The 17,115-nt window shown below is 46.2% G+C and overlaps 1 protein-coding gene across 1 annotated transcript in view; it reads left to right on the top strand.

Annotated features, from left to right (window-relative positions):
• LOC104264084 (cyclic AMP-dependent transcription factor ATF-7) overlaps positions 1 to 17,115 on the top strand; it is a 69,302-nt gene that overhangs the window by 17,024 nt on the left and 35,163 nt on the right. The window contains exon 2 of the mRNA XM_059832791.1: positions 3,912 to 3,980. Within this exon, the coding sequence (XP_059688774.1) occupies positions 3,933 to 3,980 (48 nt within the window). The 5' untranslated portion in view covers positions 3,912 to 3,932. The remainder of the gene's footprint in view (positions 1 to 3,911; positions 3,981 to 17,115) is intronic.

Raw genomic sequence — 17,115 nt, 5'->3', positions numbered from 1 at the left:
TACTGTCCCGCGGCTGCAGGAAGAGGAATGAGAATGTGTTCCCAGTATCCAATCATCTGCTTATTCTGCCTGTTCTTAAGAATAGAATTTATTGAAGCAATTTATCCTGACTAAATGTGATATAAATCTGAGCACATGTATGTACATACCAGTCATATTCTGTAGTGAACGAGCAGCTAAATCTTTCTTTAAAGAATGAGTGAATCCTCCTGACGCTTTGCAAGATCAAGTAAACTGAGGTTTTTGCAGTGTGTTGGTCCCAATTTTTTTAATAGAGCTGCTTGTTATGCTATCAGAAGTAGCTGGCAGGCAGCCTGAAATGCCATTGGGTTTTTGTTTTGTTTTCCTGCTCTCCCTTTCAGTTAGTGTTATCAAAGCCCTGGGAGTGACAGCTGATCCATTTCTTTAATTTCTCAAACAGCTTTTATATGCATTGGAAGCATAAATATGAGGTAGAGAGACCCTGAAGTTCTTCATATTGGCAGAGGCAGCAGGCCGCTTAAGTGACAGCCGTAAGGACAGATCTCTGACCTGTGTTAATTAAAGAAGCATGGGATTGGCTGCCCCGTGAAATACAGTAGTCTCCCTCCATAACAATTATGCTGCATATTTAACAATAAGATTTGTTTGTTGATGAAATAAACACATTCCCAGCTTCATCCCACACAACCTAGTTTAAATGGAGGAGAGCGATTTAAACAGTCTTCAAGCACTTCCAGCACCAGCCTGACTTTGACAGCAAGGGGCATTACAGCTGTCCTTTAAAGTTTTGTGACTTTGCTGCCGTCTCGGTGCCGTAGCTCTTAACTTGGAGCTGCTTAATTGCTGACAACTGCTGAATGCGGTGCTGGGCTAGCAGAGGACTTTGATTTTTGTGGTTAGTTTGAGAACAGACTGTAAAAACTGATGCCCCAGCCTCCCTTTGTAGACCAGTTCCCCAACGTACCTGGCTGTGAGGACTTCAAGAGGAACTTTCAGGCTTATGTATTGCCACGTGCTTTGCTTTGCCAGCTTAAGGATGGTCATTTGGTGCTATTTACACTGTCAAAGTGCCATTCAAACACAAACCTGTGAGCCCCCACAGGTGCAAAGCTGTGCCCCTCGCTTTGCAGCAGGTAAACAACTTGTCAAAGCCCGCACAAATCATTGACTAAATCGGGATAAAGAAATTGGGAACTAATGACTCTTGCTTCTACCTTCAGCTTAAGAGACAACACTGACTGCAGCTCCTGGGAGCCTTGGCCATGCTGAGAGCTGTGGGACAGACCCTTGCCTCTTCTGGGCAAGGAAGGTGCAAAGTAAGACTGTTAGGAAGGGGAAAAACAAGGTCTGGGTTGCCCAAGAAAACAACTGTTGACTTTTATTTGGTCTGCATCCTGATACCATAGTCTTACCAGCCTCCGTACTGCAAAGGTGATGGTAAAATAACTCCAGCAGTCATCAACTGAGTGTCCCCTGTGCGTCTGATCTGATTTCTCTTTTTATTTCTTACAAATAGAGTAGTAGTTGGGCTGCCCTCTGCTAGGAGTGGGTGATGAAGGACTAAGCACTGTCTCTTGACTCATTCAGAGTTGTAGCTTTTTGTGCAGCTAACTGGAAGGTTTAAGTGCAATATTTTTGGACCTCAAATGCAGGTGATAAAAAGTGTTTAATCAGTTTTGTGCTTCTCTTCTTTGCAGTATCAGGGAGTTGATCGGAGCAGTGGTTTGGTATTACAAGAAGGTTTGACCTCTTCATCCCTCCATGCTAGAGTCTGCTTTTGCATGTTAAAACTTCCTGACAAAGCCTGGGCTTCTCTGTGCCTTCAGAGCAGTTCGTGACAGCAGCTCGTATGTTCACTGTTAGGATGCAGCAGATGCATGCAAGTCAGCTGCTTCAGGGCCTGAAGGAGATTCCTCTTGGAGGAGGATCGGTTGGTTGTGGAGAGATGGAGGTGAGATGCCCGGTTGTTTAGCATGCAGGAGCAACGGGTCAGTATTTTGGTTTCTCAAGTTCCCAGTTTGGAGCTTGGGTGGAAGTTTAGAGGGATGGTATGCAGAGTCGTATCTTTTTAACGTGTCCTCACTCAGACTCATCTTGCTGTCATCTGTGCCCACGTCACCTCAAGGCTAGCCTTCGACAGGATTTAATCTTCCGATCCAGAGCTGCTGTTGCCTCCTGCCATGCCACCCTCCAGTTCTGCAAGCCCCATTTTGCTTCCGTGGGCTTTTCTGGGGGGCTGCTGTGGTGGGTGGATGTTCCTGGCCGCCTTTACAGCCTTTATTACGCTTGTCCTATGCTAGGGAGCGTTTTGGCTGCTCGTCCGTTCCATTTGTGAGAGGGCTGTTTATCCTTTGTGAGTTCGTGTTTGCATAGGCTCTGGAGTTTTGCTTAATAAATCCAAACATAGTCGAGTGTTGTGGACCTCTCTCCCGTTTTTGTGGGAGAAGAACTGGCAGCTACTTTCTCACAGCTTTTGGTTGTTGCCGCTGTGTGCTGTGGCTGAGCCAGCGGTTGGGGAGGGGAATTCCACCTCTTGTAGTCACCCATTTTAGCTGCACATTGCCCTAGCGCATGGTAATAGAAAAATAATCTTGTTTTCATATTAAGCAATAATTGATTTTCTGTGTCTTTTCAGTAAAAGCAAAAGGGGACTGTTTTCTGTAGCGCATGCATTCACCCTCTGCTGCTAAGTTGCATTCTTGGAGCACTTTCTCATATAGCGCCTAAAAATAACAAGTCTCTCCACCCTCTCGCTGCTGCTCTGTGTGTGCGTGCGTGTATTAATGGTTAGAAATACAGAAAGCTAACTAAAAGAGCCTGTGTCTTCATGAACGCATTTTGGCCGCGTTCTGGTTTCATTCCTGCTCTTGGCTGTAGCAAGCTAACATGCGTCTCTGAAGCCAAGTGCCGAACTTGGAGTAAGAGATGCTGGAAGCAACATGAACAGCCAGAACATGTTCACACAGTAAACCCCCTGAAGAGATAGCATTTGCTTTATTATAGCTTTTTAAAATCCTGCTATAAAAATATCAGTGGGTGGAGGGAACCATTATTTCTTGAATTTGAGGTGGTGGGGGTTACTTTATTTACTCTTATTTTTTATTAATAAGAATAGCTTCACTTGTAGCATAATAGGACTGAGTGTTTTGTTATCCTTGGCTATAATCTGTGATAAACTACCCCTGCCATCAGCCTTGTAGTTTACCCACTAGGGAGCCAGATTATTGCCTTGTAAAACGGAGCACCACTCCTATAATCCCTTAATTAATTAAATGACAAATTTTAGTTCTCTCCCTTTGAAAATATAACTTGTACGTAGAGAGGACTTGGATTTATTTGATCGCTTCTTGCTTGCACTTTTTTTTTCCTGTAGATTGTCACTGTCTTTCGCTTATGTGTCTGTGCTTTCTATTGTAAATACTAAGGGAGAGCGAAGCAGGCTGTGCCCTTCCTCAACACCCTCCATCTGGGGGATGTTTCGTAGGTCTTTGCTGCGCCGGGCAGTCCTTTGTGAGAGCTGAGCGTTGTCCCCGTCTTGCAGGTGGTGACACCGAGATGCAGAAAGTCCCTTGGCCCTTCAGGGAATTGGTGATGGGCCTTGGTGGGATCCCAGGCGTGGAAAACTCCTGCTCCTTTCCTACCCACCGGCCCGCATTGTCTCACTGTCATGGTTCCCAACGAGCCCTTCTAGCTGCGATGCCGCACTTTCTCTTCATGCGTGAAAAATCGACTGGGCCCTCCGAAGTCTGATTTAAACTTGGGTTGGATTAATTTCTCTTCCCTGATTGTGTCTAGGGCACAGAGAGATCCTCCTTCCCTGCGAGCACAGCGTTGATTAATTACAGCCCTGCAAAGGGCAGCTTCTGCTCTTGATATTTTTAATTTTTTTAGCTTATTTAACAATTTCCTCTTCTCTCCTCTCTCCTCAGCTTAGCTCAGCTGCATGAAATATGGGAGACGACAGGCCGTTTGTGTGCAATGCCCCCGGCTGTGGACAGGTACGTTTACAGTATACTTTATTGTGAATGTGTCGTTGTGAATCAAAGTGGCTGTTTTATCACTGAGGCAAAGAGTTTAAAGCCGGTGTTTTACGTGATCACTGGAGGTAATCAGATCAGAGGATTTGCAGTGTGTAAATCCAGGTTATGAGCAAGTGCAGGCACTCCAAAGTAATGAAATCTGCCTTGCTTTGTGGCGTGTTGTTATTCTGCTGGTGTTTTCCATGAGACCCACACAGCCCAGAGAAAACATGCTGATCTCCTGTTAAATGTTTTCTGATAACATTGCTCATTTCTTTCAAGGCTATTTAACCAAAGGACAGATACTCGTTCTCTGTCGGGATGAGTTAGCTGCTATAGCATATTCTGTAAAGCAGCTGAGAATGTGACAGTTGATGGTTTGTGTTATGCGAGCCCCAAACTGCCCTAGTCTATTTTGGGCTTGCAAAAAAAAAAAAAAAAAGACCCATTGTGAATTTTTCCTCCCCGGACAGCATGCTAGAGTTGGCTACGGCCTTGCAAAACTTTTGCTCGCTTTCCTAGGGCCAACGATTATTGATTTGAATGAGTCGCATCCCCTTTTCAGTCATGCCACCTTTCTCGTAGGCTCGCCTGCCTGGGAAAGCACCTTTCCATTGCATTTTGCTTGGTTTTGCAATGAAGCCAGTGCTTTCCCAAAGCCAAGCTTAGGGTCTCAGCGGCCCAGCATCTTGACAGCTCATGCGCCATATTAATGGGAGGAACAGGGGGATTGTGCGATTACTGCTGGGGCTATTTTAATGGGAGCTGTTAGAAACTGGGGCTTCTGCGGAAGTACAGCCCTGCGCAGAGCCCAGGGAGAGTCGGGTTTGTCTGTTCTGAAGCATTTGAACCTCAAAATGCTGAGATGCTTTTTGCAGGGGAAGGAGCAGGGGAGTTGTGGGTTTTAATTAGATATTAAGCGATGCACACACACTTTGTTTTCCTGGCTGCAACTGTTGGATGTCGGGTTGCCAAACTATTATGGCTGTGACGCGTCTGGGAGCTCTAACTGATCCCAGGGTACTCCCCCTGCATCCGTCCCCCCCGCCCAATTCTTCAGTGTATTTAATATCTTAATGCCTCTTCTGGGTCTCTCAATTGAAATTAAAGATAATTCTGCATCCCCAGGGCACGTCCTTTGAGACTGCATGTGAATTCTGTGACATGTTTATTTTTATAGTACAGAAATGGGTCAAAAATCTCATCTGGTAATTCTTGGGGACTGGGGCTCTTTAAAAATACAGAGTTAGGACTTCTCAGCTTTTTGGTCATTCTAGCACTAGTCTCATCTGAAGCATTTTCTCTCCACTTGCAGGTGATCTTCCTCTTTTTTTCTTTCTTTTTTTTTTTGTAGGCTGCTTTTTATCTTGAACTTCTTTGCCTGTGAAATTGTGCAAGTCATTTATAAAATGTATTAGCTGTATTTGAGCACTTAATGATGTGAGGACTTCAATCATACAACCTTAAAATCGGATTCAAACAAGCAATTAAGGCAAACAACAATGTATTTAAATTTAATCTCCCACAATCTCCCACAAATGACATATAAAGGTGGTTGCTTCCTCCTTTCGCTGTTCCAGACTGCTGCTTATGGGTAATTCTGACAATTCTTCATGTTAATATTGAAATGTTAGAATCCGGGTAATTCATACCGGTATGATTCATTGTGATCTAACCTGACCTCGTGCACAGTTTCCTAGAACGTCCTTCAATACCTGTTCAAAGCAGAGCATGTATTAAATAATGATGATCCAAGCTTGATTTAAAATATTTCCAGTGATGGAAAATTCACCACAGCCCTTGGTTAAGTTGTTCTAATAGTTAATTGCTCTTGCTGGTAGGGAAAAATTATGCCTTATTTCCAGTCTAAACCTGTTCAGCTGCAGCTTCCAGGCTGTGGATCTTGTTAATTTTTGTTTGTTAGACAGAAGATCCTTCCTATCAAATTTCTGATGTCTGTAGGTGTTTGCTGACCGATCAAGCCACCCCTTAGCAGTCCTTCAGACTAACTAACATGGAGCTCTGAGCCTCTCCCTGTAAGTCCTAGTGTCTCACGTGCATTTTTTTTGTCCTCTATTCTGTACATCAGCTTCACGTTGAAGGTTTTTAAGAGCCTTTACAAATCCTGCTCACCGCTAACGTGCAGCAGTACTGCTGTGGAAGCACAGTGGTACCCGACAGCCGTACAGATCATCATGGAAGGATCATCAGCTAAAATTAATGTTCGGTGAGCTGTGCTTTCTGGGGCAAGTGGAGTCAAATTGGATCGTTGTGATGAGCTGGACAGGGTAGCACAATTGGTAGCTTTGAGTATTAAAAATAAATCTGAATTTGAAGTTGGGGGGCTGATGGTGGCCAGCAGCTGTCTGCAGGGCTTGACCTCAGGAGCATGCGCTGCATTGCTTCCCCAGCAGTTTGTGCTGCCTTTTGGCACTAAACCCTGACCCCTGACAAGCCACCGTGGATCATCCCATCAGAAATGGCTTCTTCATGTGGACTCATGTTAAACTGAAGCCTTAATAAGGGTCAGAGGGGCCTGCAGCTATCTCAGTTCATTCCCTCATTCCTAAAGATCGAGACCCTTCTCTTCAAACACAGGGGACAAAAAGGGGCAGTCAGCTCTGTGTGGTCTGCTACAGAAACATCCTGACCTTCCGACAGGTGCTGAGTGCCTATGGCTCCCGTCAGAGTCTGTATGATCCAGAGTTTTGAGCTTTCTGGAAGGTAATCTGATTTTTTTTTTTTCCACCAAGGCACACAAACGCACGCCCAAGCGGTGCTGTGTTACTGCTTACAGCACGGGAAGCTTTTTCCAGCTCAAAACCAAGCCAGAGTGTGGCCAGCACTGGAGAGGGAGGCTTCCTTGCAGGATTCAGCCTTTTTTTCTGATTCTTTAAGACCTTTGGGTGCATTTTGCTTAGGAAAAAAGCCATTTGAATGGGAGGGTGTCAGTGGCTGTTGAGCCTCTTTGGTTATCAGGGTCAACGTTTTTGGGATAAAGTGTGCCCCACTGTCCTTTCACCATGGTGGCTCCAGCGTCTCCGTTCCTTTCATTTCTAAACCTTTGATCCCATGCCCAGTCCATTGGCATGTTTTTATCCCTGCAGATTCCTGCTTTTTTGGGTGTTCCCCTGTTTGAGGGGCACACTCTGGTTTTGGTGGGCTGCTCGCGCGGGAACAGACTGCTTTGGTCCCGAGGAAATCGGGATGGGCTTCTGGATTTCACTATCAGCTGGGGCAGCGGGCACAGGGACAAATTGCTCAGTCCTTTTCCGCTCGCTAAAATTAGTGATCTGCCTCTTGCAAATGCTGCGTTGAGACGTGCAGTAGCATGGGAGGTCACGGGAGAAGGAGAAAGGAGAGCAGAGCCAAACTAATTTAAACAGGAGACTGGAGACGATTACTGTGAAGCCAGTGGTGATTTTCCCCCTTTAGTTTAAAGGAAAAAAAAATTATTTTGCTTCCCAGTGTAATTTCTTTGAACCATTAGCTGCTTCTTTCCCTCTGTAGCTGGTACCAGCCCAGTCTTTTATGCTGTGTACCCTTTTTTCCCCCTTTTCCTTCACTGTTTCTATGTGGAAAAAGGCTGTAAAGCTAACTTTTCAGGGAAATAAGGAGGGGGAAGAGGGAATGGCCACTGAAAATAGATGAGCAGATCTTGCTGTACCCCCCATATCATCACAGCTAGTGGGCTTTCAGTGGGTATGTAAACATGTTTTGGTTGCTAGGTCTTTAATGGTTGTTATTTTTGGATTCTGTACGCGATCACTTCCCAACAGTGAGTCTGCTGTGACACAGCTGACTTCTAAATGTGCCGCATATACTGCTTTTAAAAAAGATTCTTCTCAAGGTCATTGCTCTGGTTTCTTCTTTAAGAGGACAGGTGACACATTTTTCCCTGACCCCCTTCCCCCTGGCCCTCTTTGCACAGAGGGAGAAGAGCTATTCTCCAGCAGGGACATGGCCCCCCGCTTCATGTCTGAAGGCAAGGAGGGAGGTAGAGGCAGGCTCCTGCCTCCGAAATGTCTGCAGAAGACGTAGAGCAATGCCTCAAGTAAGGCTTTCATTGAATCTGTTAAGTGAAACTAATCCAGGGGTGGCGTGCGCTGCTAATCATTATTAAAATCTTCTAATCCCATTTAAAACATACTGAGTGATGAAAGGCAGCCTTAGCGCAACCAAGTGTTAGCTGTAAACTTTAGCATTGCCATTAAAGTCGAAAGGTATTAACTAAGTCTGCATAATGAGACAGCTCTGACTCATTAACACAAGGTAATTAAAACTTCAGCTGTCCTGTCTAAGGCATCTAGAGCAAAGGTCTGGAAGGAAGGTAGGGGCTTCCGATGCTCTGGTGCTGCTTCATTGCCAAGAGCCAGTGGTGGCAGAGGGAAGTGGCTCAATGTCTGGGTCTACATCCTCCCTTATAAAACTGTGTTAAACCCTTCTGGGGGTGCCTGATGGCTGATTTGGGCAGGCAAGCTGGCAGCGTGAAATGTAGGTTGGTGGATAGACGTGCCTCTCTGACAGTCGTGCCTCTTCTGCTCCTCTCCTGGAGGCTTCGGAAGTGCTGGATGCATGAGGCTTTATGAAGTGTCATAACAGAGGAACATCTTTGTTAATAAAACTGTTTGGTCCGCTCCTGTTGCCCAAACTAATGGAGGGGCCATAATATTGAATATATTCTACTGGGAGCAAGACTTTCCTTAGCCCCTGCCTCCCCATTCCATGCCATTTCACTTTTTATAAGTTACACAAATCATCACTCAGGTCCTAATTCCAGTGCCACAGTTATACAGGCCATTTCCTCAAACAATCGTTTGCTTTTTAAACCCACCCTTAATTTAACAATTTATTCCCCTTAAACCCATGCCACTGAGGTGATGCTCATGCAGTGTCCAACAAACGCGAAGCCCAGAACTTTCACGAGGCCAGAAAATGATTTTTCTTCTTTGTGGTTTATTGTATCCTCTTATCTTGTCATATAATAGAAATAATGTTTATGGCATTGAGGCCTCAGCATCACTTGGCATTTAACCAACCTCAAAAGCAGTTTATTGCTTTGTATACTCTGCCGCCATGACCATTATCCCTTAAATCTCTATTGCTTCGTAATATACGAGGCAACAAATGGCTTCTGCGATTGGTTAAATGTGGAACTGAAGCTAAGGTGTATTTTGTAGCTTGTATAATCCAAACGAATATAGATTATGCCTTTTATATGAGTCCTGGTGTAGAGAGGAAAAAATGGCCCTCTTCTCTTTCCAAGAAGCGGCGAGTGCTCCTTGTCACGGTTCAAACTTTCAAGTGGCCCGGGATGCACACAGTGCCTTGGCCGCTCAGAGGTTTGCCATGGGATTTCCAGCCATGGAGTTACTGCTGTCGGCAGCCTGAGCTGCGATTTGTACCGTATCTCTTCATCCCAGTTTCAGGTAGGGACCAGTTCCACCAGTACGAGGAATGAGCCTTGTCCCTGTCTCTGCAGGTCTGTCAGTGGCTGAATGTCTTCCGAGGAAGCCGATCGTTCAAGACAAGCTATTGTGATTAAAAGAGGCAGAATAATATAGTGAAGCAAGTAGGTAGGTGTGTAGAGCAGCCCAGAGGTGAGAAGAAGAAAGTGCCCATGCCCATTTGCTTTACAACAAAGCATCTTTCTTTTGCTGTAATTTCAAAGGTTTGCTTTGTTACCGTCCTTCTCTCCTTGCAGTTATGGGCTAAAGCAAAAGGTAGGGAAATATTCCCTGTCTCGAAGCTGCCAGGAGCCACCTTTACTCGTATGAGAAAATCCAAAGGGATGTCTCAGCCTTGCTGGAGCTCGCTGCCAGCCCTGGCCAGGACCACGCGTGCGCAGGACGCGAATGTGTTCGGTTTGAATATGAGCATGTACAGAAAGAAATACTTGTGCGTTGATTTAACAGCCTCCTTAGGGTCTGCCTCTTGAGACTTTATTCCTGAAGCTTATGAAGGGAAGCCAGACAAACTGCCTAAGAAATTCGGAGAGTTAAAATCAAATCTTTGAGAAACTTCAGCCCTGTTGGCTACCTGCTGTTTGAGCAAACAGGAATTTAAATGGTTACTAAGCAGAGTTATGACACCCTGTCCTCCAGTAGAAATTGTTACTGTCCTGGCACGGGAGCTGAGTGGGACTGGACTTGGACACAGGCGCAGGGTGTTTTTCCTAAAGAATTCAGGCTCCTAACACCCACTGATTTAATGAGGTAGGAGCCGTTATGTCTTTGGAAATCTAAGCCTTATTAATCAGGAGAATAGCTTCTGTGGAGCAGGGTGGATAATGCCAATCACCAAAGCTGGGTAGGGCTGGTGTGAGTGGCAAGCCAAGAGCAGGACTTGCAACTGCCCCTTCCAGGCTTACATGGCACAATCGACATCAGGTCTCAGCTCCAGGGGCCCCCAGATGACCTGGACACCATGATGCCGCGTGTCGCCGGGGGACCCAAGCAAAGGGCTGGATCACACGGGAAGCAATTCCCATCCGCCTGCAAACCCTTGCAGGTGGCCCCGGGTGGTACAAAGACTTCCCCTGCGTGCCCCAAAGGGTCACTCCCCATTTGGGTTGAGCTGCGGCTAATGCCCCCCTCTACCAGCCAAATATTAAAATGAAAAACTGTGGATGTTAATGATGGAGTGAGAATAAAATCCTTCTCTGAGCTTTTTGTTATGCTTGGGCACAGATACCCCTCGTCTGTAGTTAGCATGCGAAGTCACGTATATGTTGTGTCCCTACTGCACCCAAGTGATTTGAAGAGCTGAGCCATAAACTAGAGTTTCTTTTCTGTTTTTTAAATTGAAGGAAACGTCTGAAGCTCTGTGGCGAGGAATTCCTAGCTGTATACGCCTGCTTGCTTCACATCTGCAGCTTTTTATTTGAAGCTGCCACAGCTGAAATAAAATTCTACAGAGAAACATCTTGGTTAAAGGTCGTCTATTATTTTACAGGAATGCAGGTTTCCAGAGTTAATTATTTATTTCAAATTAAGGCCTTTACAGCTGCAGTACCTGTACATCAAGCACAAAATGGCAGATGCTACACAAATCTCCAAGCGTTTACAGTATGTAATGGGTCTGCATAAAAGTAGTGGTTGGTTATAGTAACTCTTTAGGTTGTTAGCATCAAAAGAAGTGAATTAATTTGAATTGTAACTCATGTATTGTCGGCAGAGTAAAATGATATCACCCACCTCTAGCTGAAGGTATTTTTGGAGGTGGGGAGGAGAAAGCTAATTTTGAATAATAATAAGCTTGAGAAGGCATCTGAAACCAGTAAACGTTTATTTTTTACACTCCTATAACTTAAAAACGGCCAAACCAATTTAAACCAAATTGGATAATAAAAAATATTGCTCCTAGGCTGAGCCCCTGTATGCCAAGTTCCAGTCTAGAATGAATTTTTATGACCAAATTATAAACCCCCTAGAAATGAAGGTTTAAAATGGAAATGTTGACAGACCTTTAACTACAAAAGCACTATAACAGAACTTCTTTTTTTATAAAATGGCTGTTTTAAAATATAATTAAGACTTAAATATTATTTAATAGCAGCGTTTCCTGTAAGTTAAAATCTTTATCATTCCTATGGCTGGGATTCATTGCCAGTTCTGAGAATGCCAGCTCTGCTTTGCATTTGAAGCACGTGTGCAGCGCTGAACCGACACAGACACTTGTCTGTCAAATGGAAATGGGTCTGGACAGCTTTCCAAATTCCCCTTTTCTAAATAAGAGCCTGGATGCCAAAGGACATGCTGGACCTCTGCACGAATCCTGCGGCTCTGGGAAGAAACTGCCGCATACGCCTCTGCCAAAGACTCAACTTTTAATAACGTGGAACGCCGGTGGTTCATTCTTCGCAGGAAAACGTGTTTGCATCCCCTCTGGCTGATTAGGTATTAATTAGGAGTTGCGCTTTTAGCATGATGGCTGCTTTGGTGTTCTCAGCACATGCTGACAGCCTTTCAGGGCACTTTGGAAAGCCGGGGACCAAGCAGCCGGTCTGGCCGTGATGAATCTGGAGGCCCCTCGTGCTGCAGAGCGGAGGCTCGGAGAGCCCTCCTTGCAGGAAAAAGAAAAGGCTTTTCTTCTGCAAGGGCTTTGCGCAGCCCTCTTCCCCCCCTCCCGGCGGGGTGCGTTTGCTGTCGCAGCTCCGGACTGCAGTCCTCCCCGCTGCCCTTTTTATTAGCGCTGGTGCCGGGCGATGGCCTCGTGCCACGGGGCAGGATGGTGCTGTGCAGCTGTCACACCCCACCCAGCGTGGGGCTTGGTTTTCATCCCTGCCCCCTTTCTTGGACTTGCCAATTCCTCTATTTCGCTGCCTTTCTTGCCCCCCCCCTCCCCACGTGAAATGCTGCCGTTTAAAAATAACCCCTGGATGGTTGCTGCAGTGCCACAGATGCAGGGATTGTTGCAACACCCGGTTCCTCTACTGGCATGCGGCTGCCTCGAAAGTGGAACTAGCAGTGGCAGAGCCACAGTTACTGCACGGTGTTCTCTCCGTTTTCCTGCTGGCTTCCTTGCTCTCTGCTGTTCTTTTGCAGGTAAATAAGCTTCCTGGCTTTAACCCTGCTGCCGAGTACCTTCTCAGGACAGCCTTGGTTGTCGGGGATGCTGATAGCAGGAGGCAGAGACCCGTCAGATCCTCACCTTAATCTGTTGGGGTGATGTGTTTTGTACAGAGTTTTTTTAAAGAAGTCTTCATTGGAAGACGACGCTAGGTTGAAAGCAACGTAATCTGGAAATTGGGAATGTTTGTAGGTGAAACTCTGCGACGTTGCAAGCACACTTGTACGTGCACACACTATTGCTTGTCCCCCTCCTCCTTCCTTGTGGGAGCCACAGGAGTTGCTCTCCCTCGTGCAGCCACGTGTGAAGGTCTGGGTGTGCAAGAGCAGCTTTTCCCTCCTACGCAGGGACAGCCGCAAGCTGGGACATCCATCCCTAAGGCCATTCTGGGAGGGGGCTGTTTTAAAGGGCAGGCATTGAAGCAAAATTTGTCCAGAAACTGTTGTTACATGTATTTTAGGCTGTTGCAGTGTCCTCCTCCTGTGTGTACTGCGTGTGCAGCGCTAGGACTTGACGGGCAAAAGGTCTCTGGAAGCCGCAGTGGATGTGCTTGATAAGGCTCTGCTGCATATTTCACTAGAAACCTCCCAGATCTGGTTGATGAAATGTATCTGTGGGGTTTTTTTGTGTGAAGTAATTGCTTACTAGCATGAATTAATGTGTACGTAGAGGAGATAAGTAACTTCAACTCATGTTAGTTCCTTTCTAGTTTGGATTTGCTGAGAAACGTCTGGGCTGTGACTTTGGCTTCTTGCTCTGGAGATGCAGTGAGGTTTGGCAATAGCTTTTACATTTCTGTTCTGGTGAATGCCTGTTGTAGAACAAGCCCTTGTTTAGGATTTCTTAGCCATATTGGCTGCTGCAGCAATTAAAAAGAAGAAATAACACCTCTGGATTTGAAGAAATAGCTGCATGGTTTTTCCCTCTGTCATCTTAGAGCTGCTGTGCCGAGGCTGCAGAATACCTAATAATGCCTTAAAATATTCAGAAGCCAGCTTTAATGCAGGTCCTTGTCAAAGAAAACGCTATCGGAGGATGAGCCGTGCTGCAAAGCGTCGGCTCGCCGTCCGCGCTGCCGCCGTATCAGGCACGCTCTCCAATCGCTTCATTAGCATACTTGTTCATTTTGGCGTAAAAATGGAGTATATGAGGCGGCACACAACCAGTAAACCTATTTCATGTGGCAATAGAATAGCCAGTAATGGATCCAATTGCCCTTTTGGAGCACCTCTTGTCCCAAAGGATTCTTCAACCGGTCACAAATCACATCAGAAATGCACCTACCGCTGAGCTGCGGCGCTGGGGAAGGTGCGTTTCTGGTCTCCCGTGCAAAGGGAGCGAGACGGGGGCTGCGAGCTCAGAGGCAGGCGGCACGGCTTTCTTCAGAACCGCTTAAAACTTCGTTTAACCTTCCTTGTTTCAGAGGAAGGGCGCTGAGTAGCGCTGCAGGGCGTCAAGCCTTGTTTCCAGGGAAAGCTGGACTGTTAAGCCATCTGCTTTTCGATGGGTGACTTGCAGACTCAGCAACTATAAATACATAGAGAGAGCGAGCAAGCGCGCGTGCCAGGATATATTCCTATATAAACAGTCATATATGTGTATCTACATATATATTTATATGAATATGAACATATCCTGGCTCCCAGTCCCCCTTTATTGGGGCTGTTTGATGCCACGTATTTGGGGGCAGCAGGAAGGAAAGTCGGCAGCAGTTGTTACTCGGGTCGTCGATGTAGGAGAGCATCCCCCGCTTGAAAAGCAGCCTCTGCACGGTGCCAGTGGATGCGGGTTTTGCTGGGTACCCGTTGATGTCTGTGCTTTACTCGGGGCTTGCTATTTCAAACAGGGTATTGCCGTTCTCGCCTCCCCTCGCAGAGCACCAGAGCCCCCGTGCACATCTCGCACCTGCAGCACCAGTTGGTCGTGCTGCTCGCAGGCCAGCGAAACCCATCAGACCGGGTTTGGAGTTTCTCAGACGCTGCCAGGTTTCTAATTATTTAAATTTCTGTTTTGGTTTTGGTTTTTTTTTTTTTTTTACTGAGCCATATCCTCATTCCCAGATCATGGGACGGTTTCCATTCTGCAGCAGCGGGGAACGAGTAGGGAGGGTTTCCCCTTTCTTGGGAACATGATCAGGGCTGCAAAAATACCCACAAAGGAACATGGCTGCACACTTGCAAGGAATGGTTTCTTCTCTTTTTTTGATTTAAGGGAGTTTCACAACCACGGAGTTCCTGCTTCGAACAAACTAATCTCAGCCCAGTCCTTACCTAAAGCTCGTGCTCTATATCAAAAATGCAAACTGCGTGTGCAGCTAGCAGGAAGCCATAAATTGAGCCAGGCTCTTTTATTAACTTGAAATTAGACTGATCTAAAAGCTTGCTTGTGGTCTTGAGCTTAATAGGAGCAGAAAGCTGCCGGTGGCTGCACGCTCTCGCAGCCGAACGCGAATCTGCGAGTGTTGCCATGTTGACCATGGCTTGTGAGTTTAACCTCATGTGATCTTATCTCAAGAACTGCAAAACCTGTTTTTCATCCGCGCTGTATGGCAGCCGCTGTCCCTCGTAAAGCAAATGAGAAATAGGGCACTGGGTTTGGAGGTTGTAGAGGGAGGAGGGTTGGTTAGGAAGCGAGAGAGAGATCTTAAGGTAAAATCAAAGCTTGTCTTACGCTCAGTATTGAATTTTTCCTGCCTCTTTTGAGCTCTGGGTTTTTTTCTTGGCCAGTAAAATATTTCCTTATGTTAAAACCAGTCTGTTGAAGACAAGGCTGTTTGGTTTTGTGGGTTTTTGTTGTTGTTGTTGTTGAAAGCCTCACTTGCTACCTGTCTGCTAATCTCTGGAGAAAATTATGAATGCTTTATATTTTACTGCATGAACAGGTAACTTATTCCCCAAGTGCAGATGCAGCGTGTAGCTTTGACAAAGACCTTGTTATGATGCCATCACAGATACGTTTAATTTTCAAAAAGGTGCATGAGTTTGCAGGATTTGCTGTAAACGTCTTGCGTAAAATCCAGCCGAGTAGTTGCTTAAGGACGACAAAAAAACAAGTAGGGTGATCTCTGCCCAGGACTTCCATCTCCTTCCCCAGCAAAAATGATGCTGAGGAGACTGCTTTGGGTTGCAAGGAGAAAGACAGGCATGTTTTCCTTCGGCTCCTTAGACCCTGCACAGTTATTAGTAACCAACAACCCTGTGACCTGGTCTTATTTCGATATCTAAATTACTGGTTTGGGTTTTTTTCATGAGCCCGCTTTTCCTATTCAGTTCTCTAATCCCAAAAGGTCACAACTGAGCTTTGGAAAGACACGAGGAGGCAGCTAGAGATGGCTCTTGGTAATTGGAAAGGCAGCTGAAATCCTCCCTTTTTCTCCCAAGGATGCTCGCCGGGCCGGAGCCAGGCATTGTTGGATGGCGGAGGCCGCTCCGCCCCTCTGCGGCAGCCGGGCCGGCACGGCTGCTGGCGCAGAGCAGCACGTCGGGCGATGGATGCGGCTCTCCCTGGCCGTGGCGGCGGCGGTAGCGGTGATGCTGGAGCACGGGCGAGCAGGAGATGCCGTGTCCTTATGCACTCGGCGGGGAGAAAACCCCCAAGCATCTCATTGCTGGAGAGTGGGGTGGAAAAAAACCTTTAAGCCATAATATCTCAGGTCCTTTCTAGCGATTTCATGTGCAATCTGAGAATGAAAGCGGAGCTATTCATGGAACTGATTTCTAGTCATGGTTTTTTTAAGCTTTAGGGGGTTTTTGGCTAACACTTCTCTCCCTTGGGTGGTTGCTGCTTTGCATAAGAACCTTCCTGAAAGAGTCAGTTCTTGGGTTGAGGTGTAAAAGCTCACAATAAATGCATTTATTTCTAGTAGCTCTTTTGACGCGGGAGGAAACGTGAGATTTGTAAAGGACTGATGGATTTGCTGGGCAACCACTGCGTTATCCTGCCGCTGGGGGCTTGCGACGCTGTAGCCGCACAAAGGACTGGCATGTGCGTGTCGGAAAGAAAAAAGTACCTTTTGGGCTTTTTCTTCTCTGTGCATAAAGAAGAGGGCATGTGGCCAATCTGAAGAAATCCCCTTTGTGTACAGAAGGTAGCAAGCGGGGATTTTTTTCTTTGCCACAGTTCACCCCTTCCCCAGGTTAGTGGTACTGTCTGGAGGAATTTAGGCTAAAGCAGGTCCTGGGTGTGTTGGCAGAAAAGCAAAGGTCCACGCAGAAGAGAGTGAGCTGTCAGCTCGGTAACATCACTGCCGTTCTTGAAGATCCCCTGCAAATCTGCCGTGGTAAACCTCGGGAGGAGCGTGGCATCGTGTTTATTTAACACCTGCTTAATGATGCAAGCTGAGAAACTGCACCACCACTTTCCAAGCACTTGTACCAGCTGTTTTACTCAAATAATTTTTTTTATATGCTGGATTAAAACAATAAAAACATTAAAGTCCTAAAATTCCCCCTGAGAGTAAACATCTAGACAATAAAGAATTGTGTGTGTATAGGGGATGGGGTGGGAGAGTTTTGCAGCAGTGCAAAACAAGCCATAAATTAAT

The sequence above is a fragment of the Gavia stellata genome, chromosome 36 (genome assembly GCF_030936135.1).
Source record: "Gavia stellata isolate bGavSte3 chromosome 36, bGavSte3.hap2, whole genome shotgun sequence".
In the NCBI taxonomy this organism is placed as follows: Eukaryota; Metazoa; Chordata; class Aves; order Gaviiformes; family Gaviidae; genus Gavia; species Gavia stellata.
Note: the sequence above shows the minus strand (reverse complement) of the source record. Positions and strands in the feature narration are given on the sequence as shown.